General features: G+C 40.6%; 1 protein-coding gene across 4 annotated transcripts in view; it reads right to left on the bottom strand.

Annotated features, from left to right (window-relative positions):
• DNM1L (dynamin 1L) overlaps positions 1–21,089 on the bottom strand; it is a 46,075-nt gene that overhangs the window by 1,679 nt on the left and 23,307 nt on the right. For 3 of the 4 annotated variants that reach the window (XM_087722987.1, XM_014053115.2, XM_014053112.2), the window contains 14 exons: positions 20,411–20,497; positions 19,266–19,428; positions 17,941–18,061; positions 16,405–16,536; positions 13,784–13,990; positions 12,088–12,208; positions 11,747–11,902; positions 10,419–10,508; positions 9,785–9,877; positions 8,470–8,526; positions 8,163–8,240; positions 4,626–4,793; positions 3,782–3,891; positions 1,450–1,609 (listed from right to left, as the gene is read on the bottom strand). In XM_087722987.1, the coding sequence (XP_087579113.1) occupies positions 1,450–1,609; positions 3,782–3,891; positions 4,626–4,793; positions 8,163–8,240; positions 8,470–8,526; positions 9,785–9,877; positions 10,419–10,508; positions 11,747–11,902; positions 12,088–12,208; positions 13,784–13,990; positions 16,405–16,536; positions 17,941–18,061; positions 19,266–19,428; positions 20,411–20,497 (1,743 nt within the window). The remainder of the gene's footprint in view (positions 1–1,449; positions 1,610–3,781; positions 3,892–4,625; positions 4,794–8,162; positions 8,241–8,469; positions 8,527–9,784; positions 9,878–10,418; positions 10,509–11,746; positions 11,903–12,087; positions 12,209–13,783; positions 13,991–16,404; positions 16,537–17,940; positions 18,062–19,265; positions 19,429–20,410; positions 20,498–21,089) is intronic. The other variant, XM_014053114.2, reaches the window with a different exon arrangement.

Here is a 21,089-nt window from a genome sequence, read left to right as displayed (position 1 = left end):
CATTGTAAAATGATGGAAAGGCTTGAGCGCAAAGAATTGTGGTTCAGGTTTTTCCTGTGGTGTTACTGTATCTTTACTGAGACCTCTAGAAAGAAGGAAAGATATTGAACGGGGGGAAGGAGGGAGACAGAGATGCTGGCTCTCAAAACTATTTTAGGTAGATTTGTTAATGTTAATGTTAATTTGCCCTCTAGTATAGACTTTGCCCTCCATTATATATTCAAATTCTCAATTGGGTTATTTAGGTTACTTCAAAAAAGCTAATGCTAGAGGAGAGTTGATTTGTTTAATAAAAATTCAAGTAATTTGATCTCCATAAGCATTACGGTTCATAAATGCATTTAACAGTAATTAAAGGTAAAGGTTCCCCTTGCACATATGTGCTAGTCGTTCCCGACTCTAGGGGGTGGTGCTCATCTCCATTTCAAAGCCAAAGAGCCAGCGCTGTCCAAAGACGTCTCAGTTATCATGTGGCTGGCATGACTAAACGCCGAAGGAGCTTGGGACGATATTACCTTCCCACCAAAGTGGTCCCTATTTTTCTATTTGCATTTTTACATGCTTTCAAACTGCTAGGTTGGCAGAAGCTGGGACAAGTAACGGGAGCTCACTCAGTTATGTGGCACTAGGGATTCGAACCGCCAAACTGTCGATCTGATCGACAAGCTCAGTGTCTTAGCCACTGAGTCATCATGTCCCTTCTAGCAGTAATTACTTCGCTATTATTGTCCTAATAACTCGTTATATCATGCTTATTTCAAAGTAAAAGTAAATAATAGAAATATAAATTACAAGAGCTAGGGAGATACATACATCCTGCATTGCAGAACATTTACAGGAAAAATTACAATCATAACTGAATCCACAATTTTGGTCATAAGCGATGATTGCATAAGCAGATCAGATGACCATCCACAATTTTATGGCTTTTGTGACGCATTATGCAAACCCATTGTTCACCATAGGGCAGGGTTTATTGCCAGAAACTAGAAGTAAATGCCAGTTTCCTGCAAAAATATCATAAATTACAGTCATATGATACTGGCAAACACTGGTAAATTTGGACTGGCTCCAAAATGCAATTATGTAAGGGGTAGGGTGGGGTGAGAGCAGATGTTGGAACTTTGAATCTAGGTCTTTAGTAGCTTTTTCGGGATCCATTGTAACTTTTAACAGTCGTAAGTCGAGGATTTCCTATAATAATTTTCATGGAGGTTCCTTTAGACCTGAAAATTATTCCAAGCGTTCTCCCAGGGTAAAAAAGGTTGGGAAAGCATGCTTTAAACATTGGGCTAGGATTACAAAACTACTTTTCCCCTTTTCTAAAGTACTAAAGAATTTGTTTCTTTGCTCCCCCTTGTATCTAGAATGTATGTAGAACAAAGCAAAATGTACGTATACGGATTTATGATGTTTCAGTTTTAAACCTTCAGCAAAAAGTTTGTGTACCTGTAACATGTCAGCTGCCTCCTTCCTGCGCTGAGCCATGTCCTCTGATTCAGTTAAAAGATCATCCAGCAATAAAGCTTTGTACAGCTGTCCAACTAGCTCACTCTGAAGAGTATCTTTCACGTGGTTCACCAGAAAATGCATCACTGCTTTTGGCACACTGAAAGCAAACAGCAACAGTTCAAGCATGCTACTCTACCTTTCTGAAGATAAATTGCTTTAAGCTTAGGGGAAAAAAGAGGGAAATCTCTCTTTAAACAGTTACATGTGTTTCAGTGGCCCAAGAAGCGAACAACCAAAACACAAGAAAAGTCAGAGATGTCATCTGCAGTATGGGCATTACAGTTTTGTGGTCACACAATCAAAATTCTGGTACTTGGCAACTTGCCCACAATTATGATCTCAAAGTTTGCTTCAACTCTCCCCCCTCCCCCCAACCTGCTTATCTCTCTGCATTTCGGCCCTTTTGGCTGCCCTGTGCTCCATCACCTGTGGTCCCATCTGATCTTCTCCACGATAAGGTGTGTCATCATGAGGTTAGTAGCTGTCTTACCAGGTGTCAGGCCTGCAGCCAACTTTTCTTTTGGATCTTTGACCTGCCACACTTTCTATTATTCTACTATGCATTTTCTATTGTGGGAAAATGGGAGTGGGGGTTGTATGGAGTTAGATGGTATGTAGCTATAACAAAATTCTTTCTAGAAAGCCAAGGTCATCCTTTGTCTTTGCACCTCTGCACTTGACCGGAATTGGAACTGCCAGCATGGCAATAAAAGATTGGACCATGTGATGGACTTGTGGGTATGGGGGCAAGATATTGAACTTTCAATTGAGTGGGGAAAACTGAGAAGCTTTAAGATTCGGGTTTTCCCAGATGTGCCAACATGCCTTTCTTAATAAATTGGAAGTTTGCCTCGGACTCTGATTTAATTTTGTATGCTATTTGAAACCCTGACATCAGGCACACCTCATCAGCAGGGGAAGGAGGAAGATGGTGAAGGTCAGCTGGGGATAGCAACATGGCCAAAAGAATAGGAGGGGGGGGGATTAGATAGCCAAGTGGGGGGAGTTAAAGCAGAGGCAGACATGACACTGCGGAAACATGAGATCCTTGCCTAACGGTGTATTCCTTGCCTCACTCTTCCAACTGGGTCTACCATTTTATCGTTTATAAAACCAAATAAATGTTAAGAATTGTGCAGCAGTCCAGATCTGAGAGGCAGACTATGATCGGAGCTTGTCCTGGCATGCATATCCTACCAGCCAGGAACTTTTTAAAGCAAACACATATTTTTTTCTGGAATCCTATAAAAGCTGCAGAAGACAACTGCGTGAGCCAGAAAAAAAACGGCAGTTGCTTTAAGAATCAATTTTTATGTATTCATTCAATGTACCTGGCCATTGAATCACATAATGCCCTTTTAAGTAAGAGCTTGTGCCCAGTACTAGCAACTGACAGGCTGTAGAGTGAAGCGCCAGCCTCCAGCAGGGCAAGGCTTCTGAGCCTCAAAACAAACTCCATGAAGATTTTTAGAAGCTAAAACTGCCAGGAGACTGCCGATGAGTACTTATTTTAAATGTCTGCTTGAGAAAAAAGTCAAAGGGTGGCAGGAATGTAAGTGCTCTCAAAATGTTTTCCTTGCTAACTCCCTCCTCCCCCAAAGATTGCCTTATTCCTGCTTTTGAATCATTGCTTAAATTCTGAGTTGGTGTAAGGAAATAAAATGGAAGGATACTAAAGGCCCACATTCAATTTAACCCAGTGTGCAGAAAAAGACTGCTATCAGAACATCTATGTCCGTGATGGCAAACGTGCAGCACAAGTGTCACAGGTGGCATGTGGTGCCCTCTCTGCGGGCATGCGGCCCGTTGCCCAGCTCGGCTCCACGGAGCATGCTCGTGCGCCTCCCGCTCGCCACCTGATTTTCAGGTCTCTGCCACTCATCGGGAGACGCACATGCCTGTGAGGTGGCAGGGGGCGGTAGCAAGGCTTCAGCGAGGCCTGCTGGGCCCAAAATGGGCGGGGGATGTGTGTGCCATGCCCGGTTTTTGGTCCCAGGGGGCTTCAGGGATGCCTGCTAGGCCCAAAACAAGGTGTGGAAGGGGTGGTGGTGTCGCGTGCATGCACCAGGGGGAGGGGGGGCAGAAGGGTTATGCACACAAGCGTGGCACATTGTATTATGGATTTGGGCACATACACACCTGCTGTGGCGCATGCACACGTGAGTTCGGCATGCAAGGAGAAAAAAGTTAGCCATCACTGATCTATGTGATCATAGATGCAAACTTCAACTGCACAATGTAAGATTCTTGGGGTTTTAATATAACTTACCTGTCTTGAATGTTCTTCCTCACAATTAGGAAATAGGATTTGATGAGACGTTCTATCACTTCACAATCTCTTTGTTCCCGGGCTGAAAGCCTGCGTGCCACAGGAACAGGCTAGAAGGGGAGTAACAGGAAAACAAAAATCACAAATACATTACATGTAATAGATGAAACAACATTGGTAAACAAATGCTAACAAATGTTTTAATAGGATACTGCTATTTATTTTTATTATTGTTCTTCGTTGCAAAGTCAGCCAGATGTTCAGACTGGATTTGGTTTTTTTGTCTCTAGCAATAGCACTTAGACTTATATACCACTTCATAGTCTTTTTACAGCCCTCTCTTAGCGGTTTACAGAGTCAGCCTATTGCCCCCAACAATCTGGGTCCTCATTTTATTCACCTCAGAAGGATGGAAGGCTGAGCCAACTTTGAGCCTGGTGAGATTTGAACTGCTGAACTGCAGCTAGCAGTCAGCTGAAGTAGCCTGCAGTACTGCACTCTAACCACTGCGCCATCTTGGCTCACCTATCGAATCCTTTCCAAGCATCTGGGATAGGCAGATGTATAGGCAGATGGTATGACAAACATCATTGCAGGATGTCAGCTGTTCCAAGTAAAGCTACCTTTTGCAATTGACTGATGGGGAATTTGTCAAATCACATTTTTTTTGGTGACAAATTAGTATAATTGGTTCATAAAATTGCCAAATCAGAAAGAGTCAATTTACGGCATTAATCTGAGAAATAGTTCAAACGGATGAGCTCTCTTCATTGTAATAGAATGCTTGTGATCAATAACTTATTCTTCTGTAGCTTTGCTCAGTCAGGCTCCTCTAGGCACTTACCACATCTAGCAAGTTTACAGCATGGCTTTTTTGAGGGCTGGCGGGTAGAACCGTTACTGGTTTGGATTTTTCCTCTGCTAATATCTCTTCCGCCCTGGGTGTTTTCAGCATTCCTCTCCAATTGCCAGTTCCAGATTCTGGGATTGTTTCTCCGGCAGCAAGGGATGCCTAATTCGAGGAAAGATATAATATACAAACTCAATTTCTTATTTACAGGACAAGTGCTTATCTGAACATTTCCTCCAATTGTGTTCAATGTATTCAATTTTATTATTCCATCACTAAGAATATAAGGCATATAGTCTTCCCACTACCCCTATTATTTTATCTTTTTAACTCTCTTGACGGGTAAATGTAACCGAGGTGTGCTTTATTTATTTATTTTATGGGACTTATATGGCTTTTATCTCAAATAATGATTCTAGGCAGCCCACAACATCCATTAAAAAATAAGTAAAAGCAACAGTAACCCCCCCTCCCCCAGTTGAAGTCCCATCCTAGGGTAATGTTTGGGGAAAAGCCAGGTCTTTATAGCCCTCTGGAAGTGTATAGTATCACCAAAGAACACGCAAGAGGTGAAGCTTCAGACTGATCCTTGAAAATGTTCAATTAGCTTTTAGTCCAACCAACAACATTCCCTAACATGCAAATCTGGAAACTACAATCTTCAAAGCCCGCAGAATTCCTTTTAATTTACAGCAACAATTTACTATCAGGCTGAATGAAAATGCATGAAAAATTTAGCCTAAATTATTGAATAAGCTTAGCACAGTTAATTTCTCCAGAACAGTTACAAAAAGAAAAGTCTTATCTCCATTAACTTTGGTTCACCATTCAAATTTATATTGTCTCTGATAAGTTAGAAAGTATGATTTAACTTGAACATGCACATACACAGATTTACACATACATGATTAACTTGATTTTAAGTGCAGGGTGTACACTTTTAGCAATCCCATTTAATTCTGAAAACTCATTTCCATTCTTTGTTCTAAGTGTTAAACATCTGATATCTAATTGATAAAACATCAACTTAAAAAAAAATCTCATACTCTTAATTTTTCATTAACTGCATAGATTTATAAGAATTTCTCAATCACTGCCTTTGAATTTATTATCTTTTCAACAGATTATGGTAGATAACCATCTCTTTTTAACTATCTGCTCAGGTGTCTTATAAATCCTCCTAGTGTTTTTTACTGAATTAGCCTTAAATTCATAAAAGGTATGATGGTATCTAATCCCGTGCCTGCGGATGATCTCTCCCAGCGGTTTTGTGTGAGCCGCCCTGAGTCCCCTCAGGGAAAAGGGCGGCCTACAAATGCTAATAAAACCTAAAAACCTAAAACCTAAAAAGGTATGTTTGTGTTCTTTAAAAGTTAAGAGCATTGACTGTTACAATTGGATGCCCTAATTCTTTACCCTATATATTCTTATAAATTGTCAATATTTATAACAATATGATTCTTCAATCGCTGATAAAGATGAACTGTTGTCTTAGGCATTAAAAAAAAAACTAAGATGAACTGATGCTTCTGATGCATTAGGTCCAAACTGAAAAACTAATGTTTTAACTGAATAAATTGCCACTTAGTATTTTTAGGCAACTCTTATTCAGAATTTCTTTAAAAACTATAATTAGCAATAAAATGGTGCATGTTATTAACTCCTTTTTAGTCCAATTGTTCTTTTACAGATTTTACTTCTCATTTTTAAATAAGATTTATCCCAGAGAGTCAGCTTCTCATGACAAGAATCAAAATTAAATCTTTTTCCCTAATAATATCCAAATGTAACTTGACTTATGACCCTTTTTAACCCTTATGACCATTGCAACATCCCCATGGTCACATGATCAAAATTCAGGCACTTGACAATAGGCATGTGTTTATGACAGTTGCAGTGTCCTGGGGGTCATGGGATCACCATGTGGAACCTTCCCAGCCAGCTTCCAAGGAGCACAAGTCAATGGGGGGAAACCAGATTTGCTTAAGGACCACGTGATTCACTTAATGACTGCAGTAATTTGCTTAACAAATGAGATAAACACATCCTAAAATGGGACAAAATTCAGTTAGCAACTGCCTTGCTTAGCAATGGATGTTTTGGGCTCAATTATTGTTGTAGGTCAAGGGTTACCCATACGGCCATCAAAACGTCATACTGAGGTAAACACTGAGGTAAAAAGATAAAGATTCTTGAGTCAGAATCCACTTCTGGAGGCCTAGAGACATTCATGTAATTTTCTTGACATCATTGTGGAAATGGTTTCATATTCCAGGCTTCCTGTTTTGTTTTTTAACTTCCTAATTTACTCTATTTTTCAGAGTATAATTTCCCCCCCAAAAAGAGGGTAAAAATCTGGGTGTGTCTTATACACTGAATAGAGCATTTCTGGCCTCCTGAAACCACGTTCCCAAAGTGCTCCTGGGGGCTGGGGAGGGCAAAAACGAGCAAAAAACGGGCCATTTTTTGCTCGTTTTTGCTCCCCTCAGCCCTTAGGAGCACTCTACAAGCCTCCTAAAGGCTATGCGTGCTCTTTTTGGGGGGGTAAAAAACAGGCTGCTTTTTTGCTCATTTTTACACACACACCCAGCCCCCAGGAGCACTTTGCAGGCCTCTCAAACTCTCTGTATACCCTGTTTTTCACAAAAAATGAGGCATGCAGAGGGTTTGGCAGGTCTGGAGAGTGCAAAAACTTTTTTAATTGACCTCTTCAAAACCTTGGTGCGTCTCATACTCCAGTGCGTCTTATACTCTGAAAAATATGATATTACGATATGGTAGTATCGTCCCGTGCTCCTTCCGCGTTTAGTCATGCCAGTCTGAAACTCCATGTTTTTTTAATAACCGCCTAACAAAATATACTACTTCCTTGATCCAAACCGACTGTATCTTTCATGCAACAAAGCCACTATACCCACTAAACAATCAGAGCTGCCTAGAACCCAAGATGAAACTTTTTACCCCTAAGACTGAGTATATCGATAGATAGTAGAAATACACCGAAGGGGGGAGTAGAGGGAAAGAAGAGGGAGGGGTAGAGAGGGTGGGAGAGCGGATCGGAAGGAGGGTGAGATGGAAGGGAGGGGGAGAAAGGAGTGATAGAGGGGGAGGGGAAGTAGGAGAGGGGAATGTTGGAAGGGAGAAAGGAAAGTTGGAGGGGGGAGAAAAAAAGGGTGTATGGAGGGTTGAAGTGGTATATTGGTTTTGTATTTTGGGGAGTACAAGGATGGCTGTGTTTATTGCCCAATGTTATATGGCCCCTATCATGCATAGTATATACGTGACTGTATGAAATGAAAATGAAAAAATGAAAATAAAACATTTGAATAAACAATCAGAGCTGCCTAGAACCCAAGATGAAACTTTTTACCCCTAAGACCATTCAATAAACTAACACCTGAAGACACACAATCAACCTGAACAATGAATTCTGAACCATCACATCAGCTGTTTTTGAGAGCCATGCTCAATTGACCAAGGTACAGCACAAAATAACTAAGCATGCAATGCTTAGAAGAAAGAGAGACAGACCTTGCCATCAACCTCAGCAGAACCAGCAGCAGAAGTCTCCTGGGAAGATGGTGCCATAGCACCAGGAGCCTTAATGGACTAAAAAAAGGCAAGAAGGGCAGAGAAGGATATCAGTATTGCTTGACAATACCTCGTGCGTTATGTTTAATCAGGCTCTTTTTTCCCCTTACTTGCTGAATATCTGAAATAAGAGGTACACTAAACAGCAATTTGGACTGCCTTTTAAAAAAAAAAAAGCAAGCTGTTTGGCACTTACAAAAAACCTTCTGTCAATTTTATGAAGAATATCACACACACACACACTCACCTTGTCCCGTAATCCAAGAGAAGACATCTCTCTAGCTAACCTGTTCCGCCTTTGTTCCTTTAAGAAAAAAAAAAGTGGGATTAGAAATTAGCTGTCAAACAGCAATCGAATCCTGATTCTTAAGGCACCAGGATAGAAACCGGGAGACTCGAAGTTCTAGTCCTGCCTTAAACACGAAGCCAGATGATTGGCCTTACAGCAGTCATTTCCTTCCAGCTCTAGGACGACATTGGCTAACCATTCTGAAAACTTCGCCAAGAAAACTGCAGGGACTAGCCCTGGTGCCATGTTTCCCCAAAAATAAGACAGGGTCTTCTTTTCTTTTTACCCCCGAAATAAGCCCTTGGCCTTATTTTCAAGTAGGTCTTATTATTTTTGAGGAGCATGGTCACCTCATAGTTGCTGCTGTGTTGCAATATTTTCGGGAGAGCTTATTTTCAGGGGAGGGCTTATTTTAGCCCATGTGCTCAAAAGCCCGATTGGACTTATTATCCGGAAAGGTCTTATTTTCAGGGAAACAGGGTAGTCTCTAGAAGTCTATACTGACTCAAAGGCGCACACACTTATCTAAACCTGATTTCTGCAAACTCAGTAAGAGTTAAGTATGTTAATAGAAGCACAATAGTAATTAGGATTATATATCACCTGATGGTGCTTTATAGCATTCTCTGAGCTGTTTATAATGTCAGCATATTGCCCCCAGCAATCTGGGTCCTCATTTTACCAATCTTAGAAGCAATAGCACTTAGACTTATATACCGCTCCACAGTGCTTTTACAGCCCTAAGCAATTTTACAGAATCAGCCTATTGCCCCCAATAATTTGGGTCCTCATTTTAACCACCTTGGAAGGATGGAAGGCTGAGTCAACCTTGAGCCTGGTGAGATTAGATCTGCCAAATTGCAGGCTGCCAGCAGTCAGCAGAAGTACCCTGCAGTACTGCATTCTAACCACTGCGCCACCTCAGCTCTTATAGGAGGCTTGTAGAAGGATGGAAGGCTGAGTCAACCTTGAACTGGTTAGGATCTAAATCATGGTTGTCGGCAGAGTTACCCTGCAATACTTCATTCTAACTAGTTAAAGATGAGTGCTGCAGCAGCAGCTTTTCCTAAGGAAAGGAATTCTTGCAGCCTGCGCTACTTCCAAAAATTGGAGGGACAGATGTTTCTGTCATACAGGAAAGTTGATAATTTATGTTTGAGCTAACATTGCCAATCAGGCAAACAAAGGATCCATCCTCAGCAGTTCATATGAAAGACAAGTAAGTTTAATAATGTATCATAAACATTTGAGAAGATGAGATTTTCTCCTTTACCTCTATATTATTGTTTATTAGCCCACAAGCATCTGCAAAATCTGGATGCTTGGTGTTGATATAAGCCAACTCAATGGCTACTAAGTTGTGAACCTGGAAGAAAATGAAAGAGAAAAAAAAATCAAAACTTTAATTCTAATGAAAAACAGCAAAATTCAACTGGCATTGAACACTACATCGAGAACAAAAATATTTTTTTCTAGCAAATTTTTCATATTAGTTTTTTGTGAGCTGCTTTTCTTTGTTTCAAAGTGATTTTTTAGCTCCCACAATTTATGCCATGTGTATCATGTTTCAATACTTTGCAGGCTTTAATGTAGATACTTTTTAAAAATAAAATGGAGTGTCAAATTCTTATGAACATTTGATTCAGAATTAAGCTGTACATCTATCCCATGTACTGAATATAATGGAGTTCTTTACCTTATAAGGATATAACAAACTAAAACCTAAGTCCTATGAAGGAAGCTTATTGTATGTACTTCTATCAGAAATTGTAGAAGTCACTTCCAAAACTGCTATTTAATCACCAAAATATTTTTAGCAACAAACCCCACAGTGATTATCTTATAATATTTGTCTCATGTTTTCATGTAACCAAGTGTCACAAAACAAGAATTTCCACCCTGATTACCATTTCATTTGTAATTGGTAGCCTTCGGCGCAAAAGACTGGTCACAACCTCAACAATGGCATCATGGAGTTTAGGAAATCTCAGCAATTCCTGAATACAAGCAAAACAGCACAGGATTTCATTTGCTATAATCAAAAACAGAATGGTCAAAATGAATGAACTAGAACATTTAGTCTCCAGAAGAAGCTGGTCTTCATAAATGATACAATATCCGTAAATCAGCAGAAACCACTGAGTGCATCCAGGACATCTACATCCTTTGGTTATGGACTTCATTTCAACAGCAAATCTAAAGGAGTTTTTTGCTTGAGTTCCAGTTAGAGGAATCCATCCCTGCACACTGGTGTAAATTGCTGTTCTCTAATAGCAGTAGGAATAGCACTATACCGCTTTACAGCCCCCTCTAAGCTGTTTACAGAGTCAGCCTATTGCCCCCAACAATCTGGGTTCTCATTTTACCCACCTTGGAAGGATGGGAGGCTGAGTCAACTTTAAGCCTGGTGAGATTCGAACTGCCAAATTGCAGTCAGCCGGCAGTCAGCAGAAGTAGCCTGCAGTACTGCACTCTAACCACTGCACCACCATGGCTCATTATCTCAACAGAGTGGAACATAGAAGTATGACTCCCGAAATGCCCATCCTCTTACCCCTATAAAGTGGCTCAACTCTTACTTGATGCACTCTTCATGCTTCCTTAAGCACATATTTAAGATAACGAGCCTTTTCCCGTTGTGATGTTTGGGCCAGTGATGGCTAACCTTTTCCAGACCGAGTACCCACAGTGCATGACCAAACCCCCAAAATGCAATGAGTGTGCGCGCATGCATGCCCTGCCCCCGCGCATGCACAGCAGGGGCCCAACAACCAGCTGGCTGGCAGGAGGCACACGTATGCACGATGGAGCTGAACTAGAGCGATGGCTCGCGTGCCCACAGAAAGGGGGCTGAATGCCACCTGTGGCACTTATGCCATAGGTTCGCATCACGGTTTTGGACTATACTCTCTTGACTTTCAGCCAATGTTATCAACAACCAAACTGGCTGGCCATTATGGGATTTGTCCAGAATCATCTGGGGCGCTACACTGTATAAGAGATGGTGAAGCAAAGCATTTACTTGCATGTCTATACTAAAAACAACCCCCCTGCGTCCAACTATGCACACAGCCCACTAGAAGAATCTATTATTATTCCAACACCTGTTTGTTTATATATATTTTTCCTTAATGAGAAGAGTTCTCCTTTATCTCCAAGGAGATATTTTCCAGCCTGCCCACATCATGTCAAGCTCTGCCAGCAACAACTTCTACCCACCAGCTGCTTCTTTTACCTGGGTGCTGAAATTGCTACAGTGTTGAATAATCCGCTGCATTTCCTCATGAACGAGTTCCACACATCGCAAGCTGGGCTCTTCCAAGCGTTTGATTTGCCTCTTTACTAACAATTCAAATGAAACTTCAGGTATAAACAACGCAGGCCGGGGACCCTGTTCAAAAGGAAAGCAATTAGTTATTTTTATTATTATTATCACAAAAACCCCATACTGTTATCACCATACTGAATAGGCCAATGAAACATTGAGCAGATCATTCTATTATTAACACCACCACCCCGACCACAAAGTATCTGTTTTAACCAGAAAGAGGATAGTTATAAAAGGATAATACCTACAGTAGCATTTCTAATGGCAGTCAAGATGTCAATGGTGTTAAGGCCACCTAATGGGTCCACAGACTCTAAGGTGCGCCCGAAGGTTTCATGAAAAATGTAGCAAATTCTAGCCCCGCCACACCTAAAAGATGGGGAAAGGAACAGGAAACAAGTAAGCCAAACTGTGTTATAGGTACAGGGAGTCCTCAACTTACAACAGTTCATTTAATGACCATTCAAAGCTATTAACGGCACTGAAAAAAGTGACATGATCGTTTTTCACACTTATGACTGTTGCAGCATCCCCATGGTCACATGATCAAAATTCATGGCAACCCGTTCATATTTATGGTGGTCGCAGTGTTCGGGGGGGGGGAGTTAGGTGATCACTTTTTGAGACCTTCTGACAGGCAAAGTCAATGGGAGATCCAGATTCACTTAGAAACCATGTTATTAATTTAACAAATGCAATGATTTATTTAACCACCGTGGCAAGAAAAGTTATAAAGTGGGGCAAAGTCACTTAACAAATGTTTCACTCAGCAAACATAAATTTTGGACTTAGTTGTGTCGTAACTCGGACTACCTGTACTTAATTTTTTGCAAGGACAACGCCTATCATATAAAGTTTTTAAAACTTTGTCAGAGTTTGTGCAGCACATCCAACCAGCACACAAGTAAATGAACTTCAGCAGGCTCAATTATATAAGAAAGTTCTTTATATACAATACCATACAGCAGAAGTCAGCATACAAAATCAGGTACACAGAAGCAATATTCATAGAAGCAAGTCATTACAGAGTAGAGAGATACAGAGGCCATATATTGTATAGAAGCTGCAAAGTTACAGAGGCTAAACTAACTCTTATATACAGTTCAGCAAGTCTAAGCCACGCCCAGACTACAAACTGTCTCTTATGGCCCCATACAAACAAATACTATGTTTCAGTTTCCAAACTGACCTGTTACCATGTCTATCCAAAGAGTCCCCATTGGCTGACTTGTTGCCATGTCTATTCCAGTCTATGAACATTCATACTCTGAAAAAATTACTAACCAGGTAAGGACCCACTTACCAATGATAATTGGGACCGGGAACTCTGTTGTGCAACGACACAGTGTAATGTCATATGACTATACCAACTGTGCCGACAACAATTCCAGCACTCTCAGTTGCCATTGTTAGATCCATTTTGTGAAGTCACAGCGCCCCAGGCCATCTGACTGCCATCTGCAAGCTCTTGATGGCTTCCTCATGGACTTTGCCTCTCAAAAGCTGGCAGTGAAGATTGCAAATGGTAATTATGTGACCATCGGATGCTGAGACAGCCAGAACTACGAGGACCAGTTGTACAGGCAATCCTCAACTTATGCACATAACAGGGTTTCAATCATATCATGATGATTGTAAGTCACGACCAACCTGTTTTTACATTTTTTTCTGGGGATCATTAAGCTAATATGGCTTAAATGCAAATACTTTTTCTGAGGATCACCAAATTTTTCTCGCGGACCACTGCTTGGTAACCACTGATCTAGAAGAGGTGTGTCAAACCCGCTTGCATTGCGGACCATATCGTGACATATCACGTTTTTTGCCTTTGTGGAGCTGGGGTGGGTGTGGCCTTCGTGGGCCACGTGACCCATGGGACACCAGTTTGACAGGCCTGATCTAGAAAGGCTATCATCTATAGCAAAATCTGTAACAGTTGCTTACAGTTCTGAAGTCTCTATGTATTTTGCTGTCCCTTCAATGGTGTTGCAATATTCAGTGGCAAATTTGGTAATAAGCTGCAATAATGTGGCACTCTTATCATCTACTGGTTCTCCGTAACTGTTGAGCAGAGACTGGTACTGGGCAGCTAAAACATTGATTCTGGTTTTCAGTTCAGGTAAGCAATCTCTAATGTGATGCATGAGTAACCTAAAAGCAAAGTTTGGAGAGTAGGAAAGAAACTGTTAGAAAGATGATTTAAGCAATCTATTCAAGTTTCCATTTCATATTCTGGCTATTAAATAAATGAAGTTCTAGGAGCCTGAATGCCAGCAGTTTTTGGTTGAAAAATATATAAACTAACTGAGATTTTTGAACGAAAAACCTATGAATTTATAGTAGGCTAAAGTATTTCACTGAGATGTTCCAGACCATTCCTCAAACACTTTAATTTTAATACGCGACATACAATTTGAAAAATTTAACAGTATTCAGCTATGTAAGTTACATTATTGATTAGTTTTACTTATTTAAAATATTTTTAAATCTCCAGGCAGGATATTTAAATGCAATAAAATATGATAAAAATAGATAACTGTAATAACAAAATTCACAATATAATAGAGATCAAAAGGCTGCCAGTGTGAATACTACTCTTTAAAACAATTCAAAGACAGCCCATATTTTCTTTCTAGGAAAAGGCTATTTCAAATAATGGGTGCTGAGATTATCAAGTGAGTATTTACAGGATGTGCTACAGCTGGGAGAGTCTGAGGATCTACTGAGAGGCAAAAAACAATGAAACATAGCACAATTGTGCAGAAGTAATGCTCGTAACCAGATGTGGCTGTGCAAAATAAGGAGGAATCAAATTAAAACTGGCAATTTGTTCACCTCACAAAGCTAATCCCATATATCAAATCAACCCATAATAAATGCCAGATTTTCAAGTGTTCCTGCATATATGAGAATCAAAACTGGGGAAAAAATCTGCGCTCAAAACATTATTTTACTTCTGAACATGACTAATAAAAACTCTTCAAGGTTTTCCCAGAACATTGCATTTCTAGAATTGACACTTTGTGCATCCCTTATTATTACTCATCAGCAAAAGGGGGGAAAAAATCTCTAATAGGGGCCCGATGGGGGAATATCACTCTGGAGTTGGTTGATTGACTAATAGGAGCCACAGTGGCATAGAGCTTAGAATATAGTATTGCAGGCTAACTCACAGCTCACTGCCAGGAGTTTGATCCTAACCAGTTCAAATTTGACTCGGCCTTCCATCCTTTCGAGGTTGGTAAAATGTGGACCCAGATTGTTGGGGGCAATATTCTGACTCTGTAAACTACTTAGAAAGGGCTGTAAAAGCACTGTGAAGTGGTATGTAAGTAAGTGCTATTGCTACCATTTTCCTGAAAATAAGACCTCCCCAGATAATAAGCCCAATGAGACTTTTGAGCGCATGCGCTAAAATAAGCCCTCCCCCAAAAATAAGCCCTCCCTGAAAATATTGCAACACAGCAGTAGCCATGAGATGATCACACTCGCTGCCTCCTGCACCTCAAAAATAATAAGACCTCCCCAAAAATAAAGCCAAGCACTTATTTCAGCGGTCAAAAGAAAATAAAACCCTGTCTTATTTTCGGGGGAACACGGAACACCCCCTGTACATTCTTCTCGCTTTCTCCCAATCTTTAATTATAACTTGTATTTTGTTGCAATTTTAATGGGATTTTACACATTTGTACATATATTTATGGTTTCATTTTAATGTTATAAACTGCCCAGAGTTACTTGTGGTGAAATGGGAGAGGAAACAAATTTAATAAATAAAAAATAAGATGATAATGATAATGATAATGATAATGATAATGATAATGATAATAATAATAATAATAATAATAATAATAATAATAATAATAATAATGTAAAAAAATCGTGCAGACTGATTATAAATTGCGGCACAATTCAGTAGCACAAATGATCCATTGGAATTTGTGCAAAAATTATAATATTAAAATAACAACAAACTGGTGGGAACATCAGCCTGAAAAAGTCACCGAAAATCAGATGGTCAAGATCTTGTGGGATTTCCATATACAAACCAACAAAATACTGGCGCATAATACACCAGACATCACACTGGTTGAGAAAAATAAGGTCATAATCATAGACATCGCAATACCAGGTGATAGCAGGGTCGCCAAGAAGGAACAGGAAAAAATCGCAAGATACCAGGACTTAAAAATAGAAATTCAACGACTATGGCACAAACCAGCAGTGATAATTCCAGTGGTAATTGGCACACTGGGTGCTATAGCAAAACACTGGAATTACATTTAAAACAGTTAAAAATTGACAAAATCACCATCAGTCAAATGCAAAAAGCCGCACTGCTTGGATCTGCACGCATATTACGAAAATACGTTACGACGTCCTAGGCCCCTGGGTGGGGCCCGACTAGTAACCAATGCCAAATCCGGCGAAACAACTGGCCGCTGTGATACAATTGTATTATAATAATAATAATAATAATAATAATAATAATAATAATAATAATAATAATAATAATAATGAAAAAAAATCAAGTTGCAACTTAAGATGAGAGCAACTCCCTGTACCTGTTCAGTGTTCTAGCTAGATACTTTGTCCCGTTGCGGTTGGCTAAGGAGGGATACTTCTTCTGGAGAAAACCATATTCATCCCGAATTGAATCAGCCACACTCTTCTTAGTGTTGATATCCAGCTGACTCCTGCAGGTTAATGAGATTTTAAGTACTTATTGTGAATACTGTAATAAAAGACTTCACATCTTATTCATCACCAATGGGAATTGACCATTGCAGCATATGATCTAGATCTTATATTCTTTTCCTGTTGATGGCCCATCAACAGAATTTTATATTTTGGGATTTATTTTGGATTTTTTGCTTTCCATAAAAAAGTGCAGCCACAATACCACTTCTACTGCTCTGCCTATATGATTGTCTGACAAGACACAGCATAGCAAGTGATGGCGAATCTTTTTGTCGTCACCTGCCAAAAGTATGTGCATGTGATAGTGTGTGTGTGTCCACACCCATAATGCAATGCGTGCAACTCCCCCCCCCCCGCACATATTCATGCGACACACACATACACCGTTTTGGGTCTAGCAGGCCTCCCTGCAGCCTCCTGGGACAAAAAACTGGGCCATGAGGGGGGAGTGCAGCACCCCAGTGCTTCTTCCCCCCCCTCTGCACATGCGCGCGTGATTGTGCATTTCCTGCATGCGCCCTGCCCCCCATTCATGCACGGCAGAGACCTGCAAATCAGCTGGTCAGCAGGAGACAAGTGTGCATGCGCGGTGGAGCTGAACTGGGGCGATGGAGCCCAGAGAGGGCTCTGCGTGCCGCCTTTGGCACACGTGCCATAGGTTCGCCATCACGGATATATAGGATCTGCAATGATGTCAAATCCTAGCTGTTCTTTCATTCATCTTATCTGCTGTCACAATTTCCCATGTCTTTTCATTAGGCCAGACATACGAACACACTATAGATAACAGAAGCGAACGGAGTTTCCCAGCACTAAAGTATTGCTGACGAACTTTGACTCCATCCCTCCCGGTAAATCACCATTTGGATTCTCCAGGAAGGCCAAGTTGCCTCCTAGCCCGTTAAATGTTGCCCATCTCTTTTTTGTATCAGAGACAAAGAAACAGGCACTTCTAGCGATAAAAAGTGTGGGGGACAGGAAAAGCATGCCCTGTGTGCAGGGCAAGGACATGTGTGTGGCCAGTTTCTTCAAGTTTGGAAGGAGTGGCTGGTCTTTGCTATTTATTGTTATTTCTATTTTGGGACCCATCCTATATGTCTATCAAGATTCTTAGTCATCCAGGTCATGGTTGTCCCAAAGGTGCTTTTTCAAGAGGCAACTGCCTGGGCTTTCTTTGTTTTTCCTTGAAAGACGTTTTGCTTCTCATCCAAAAACTGCAGAAAAGAAATATCTCCTAACCCCTAGTTTACACAATATGAGAATTTGAGAATTTTAGGTTACCCACTATCTGCAATAGTTTTACTGAGCCCTTATGGCAAAATGTGGGGAGGAATGTCTGGGATGTGTGGGAATAGAAATAATTCTTTGGGAATCAAACTCTCATGCCACTCCACACTCACCTGTTGACCACACCAATGATGCCAAGCTTCACAGGTATTACTCTTCCCATAAGTACATCCATGGCATCTGTGCCAGCATCCATGAGATCCAGCTTTGTGATCACAGCAAGGGTACGCCGCCCTATCAGAGCGGCAGGAAAACTGTCATTTACATTAAGCTGGTCATGTATTTAACTTTTCAAGCCTAGGAAATATCTACCCAAAGTAAAAACAAAACAAAAAGGAAAGGGAAAAAAAAATAGGTGAAAAGGTGCAAAGTTGCCCATTAAACAAGGCCACGCAGAAGGGAAAATCACTATTTAAAGATTGAGCCATTCTCTGATTTAATGCAAATTGAGAAGCTACTCTTAGCTGCCTCACGCATAGTGCTAAGTCATAGTTTTTCTGACTTATAGTTTCTTATAATCCATCTAATGTACTCACTGCTGAATCGCTACCAATTGTCCTGCCAATAGGAATTGCCAAGGAAACTAGGAAACCTGAATGCATTTGAACTGGGACCTTTTTTTGTCTTGATACTAGCTCAGTCTTGGGGATGTACATTGTGTATAAACTATTTATCTTTATTAAACTAAGATATACTGTAATTCCTTTGTGTTATCATGAACAATATAAACAAAACATTATCTCTCTCAAAGAAGTTTCAATAAAAAAGCTAATGATGATGATTTGCAGCAAGTTTATATAGAGCAAAGCATCGAAATGAAATCTCTGTTGTTTTGCAGTAAACTAAAACAAAACCGAAAAATAACCAGAACATGGAAGCAGAAATAAATCCAAACATTAAGAAATTAACAACAGCACACATTTGCAAAGCAAAACATCTCAGCACCTGAGACAATTGTTCTAGGTTTTATAAACAAGGATTCACAAAGTGTAACAAGCTTCGGAGCGAAGCATTCCTCCTAGTCTGTTATTTATTCTATTCTGCTCCTAGATACCATTCAGCATGTCAAACCTGGCTTGCATTAAGTGAGGGCTCAGAACTGGTGAACTCTAACCTGATACTATAGTTACTGTCAATAAAGTTAATAAAACAAGCAGGGAGCCATGGGAAAGAGTATTCTGCCTCCCTCACTTAATGTACAATTCTGTAGTAAGCCTGGAACAGTAACTGAATGCCTTCCCAGCTCCTCTTGGTAATTTATGGGACTTAGCCCTGCATATTGTCTGAAACCCTCCAATCAGATGATTCATTGACTCATTCCAATGGAGCATATGAATTTTCCAAGAAGAGATGTTATGACAAGGTGACATCAACTGGGCTTTAAAGTATTGTTTCCTGGAGATAGATAGACTATCTGGAATACACGTTTTATACTTACCATCTGGATCTACCTCCCGGGCTATTTTCAGTGCCTCAGAGGTGGCCATGTCTGTGTTGGCAGCAGTGACTGCCAGAATAATTGAATTGGGGTTACTAATGAAGCGAATGATTAGTTCTCGGATCTGAAGTTCAATATCTTTTGGCTGATCACCTACGGGTACCTAGGAGGTGAAAAAAATAAATAAACCAACTTGAGTAGGAAGAATCCCTATGGATCTTTTTTCTTTAAAGTCACATAAGAAACTCAAAGTGATATGAATCAGAGGTGATGACTGTGGAAGAGATGCACAAAAACTATTTGTAACCAATTGACACACTTTCTACAATTTGTAATGGAGGATGATTTTGTTTGTTCTTTATTCAAAGAATAAAATAATGGAAAAAAAACAAACTCAAAGTGTTTGTTTAAACTCCCCAAGTCCTGAACTAGTATAGCTGCAATGATAAAAGTTACACTTCAAGGAATGTGGAGGATGCCCATTGGGGAAATGAATGCAAGTTAACTATTTGAAGAGATCTGTGCTGCAGGGTTAGAAGAAAAGGCTTCATAGAAAAATGTTTCTCGGCAATTTTAAGATGTGGGCCAGCATGCAGATGAGGAATTCTGGGAGCTGAGATCTACACATTTTAAAGTTGCTGAGGTTAAAAAATACCGCCTCAGAAGATAGTGCAAAGTGATGATGTGGACACAGCTAGGACCACTGGTGGGTTGCAGGCGGTACGCCCCAGTATGGGCATACCAGAGCCTGCCCGGAGCACTGGGTACCTTTCTGGTACGGTGCTCCGGAGGCCCACCCGCTTGCCCAAGCTCCTTCCCTGTCCTTTAAAGCCTTCGGCACTTCCGCGTACGTGCATGGCACGTACAGAGCCTGTGTGACACTCCGCCGAGCAGCTGGAGCGTCGCAAAGGCTTGCGGAGGTGTCGCTGGCAGGTACAACGTATGCACTTGCCGCGTGCATGTGCACGTGCACGCAAACATGTGGACGCCGCCGGGCCAGTTCCAACCGTATCGGTTGGAACGGGATCCAGAACCCACCACTGGCTAGGACCCGGGTAATAATCATTTTGAAAATAGGTGCAATACAATATAATTTGCTATCTTGTAATTTTGCAAACCCAAAAGTGCAGTTAATATATTCTTACCTTTGTCATTCCTGGCAAATCTACAAGGGTCAGGTTGACAACATTAGGTGAAAAAATCTTTAGGTGAATCGGTTCAGGACTGATTCCCTACGAAACAATGGAAAAAAGAAGCCAAGAATAATTTCTAAATATTGGGTTTTAATGGTAAAACAGCCTCTCCCACCCTAATGGATACCCCCCGGATGTACTGGGATCACAATGGCTGAAAATTATGAAAACTGCCCTTCCAAGGCATCTGAACAGTAGGACCAGATAAGGTCATTTTTACTGAGCAAACTCCCATTTATTTCAGTTTGCACTTCTGGACCTCAGCTGTTCATAAAAAGTAGCACAAAAGCTTATAGACTCTGAGTAGATTATTAAGATTCCAAATAGATGTTCTTTTTTCCTAAACTTAGCTCATATGACATTTTCCTTTAAATGTGAAGGACAAAAATGCCCCTTTTTTAAGTGCTAAGAGGAAAAATGATGCAAACTTTGCACTGTCAAGGCTAAGCTGCCCGGGATGACATCCCAAGGAACAATCTTAGATTTTATGAGCATCATAATCAGTGGCACATTCGGTTTCTGGACAAAGAAAGCTTGAACACAGATATCAAGATTCACCTTGTGCGATTATTTGATCAATGGGAGCTTCCAGTTCATGCATTGAAACGATCCTTGTTTACAAAATATAATA

This window comes from Thamnophis sirtalis, unplaced genomic scaffold (genome assembly GCF_051295495.1).
Source record: "Thamnophis sirtalis isolate CommonGarterSnake01/CBP01778 unplaced genomic scaffold, rThaSir2_p1.2 scaffold_9, whole genome shotgun sequence".
Lineage (NCBI taxonomy): Eukaryota > Metazoa > Chordata > Lepidosauria > Squamata > Natricidae > Thamnophis > Thamnophis sirtalis.
The sequence above is the reverse complement of the archived record's forward strand: the minus strand, read 5'-3'. Positions and strand labels throughout refer to the sequence as shown.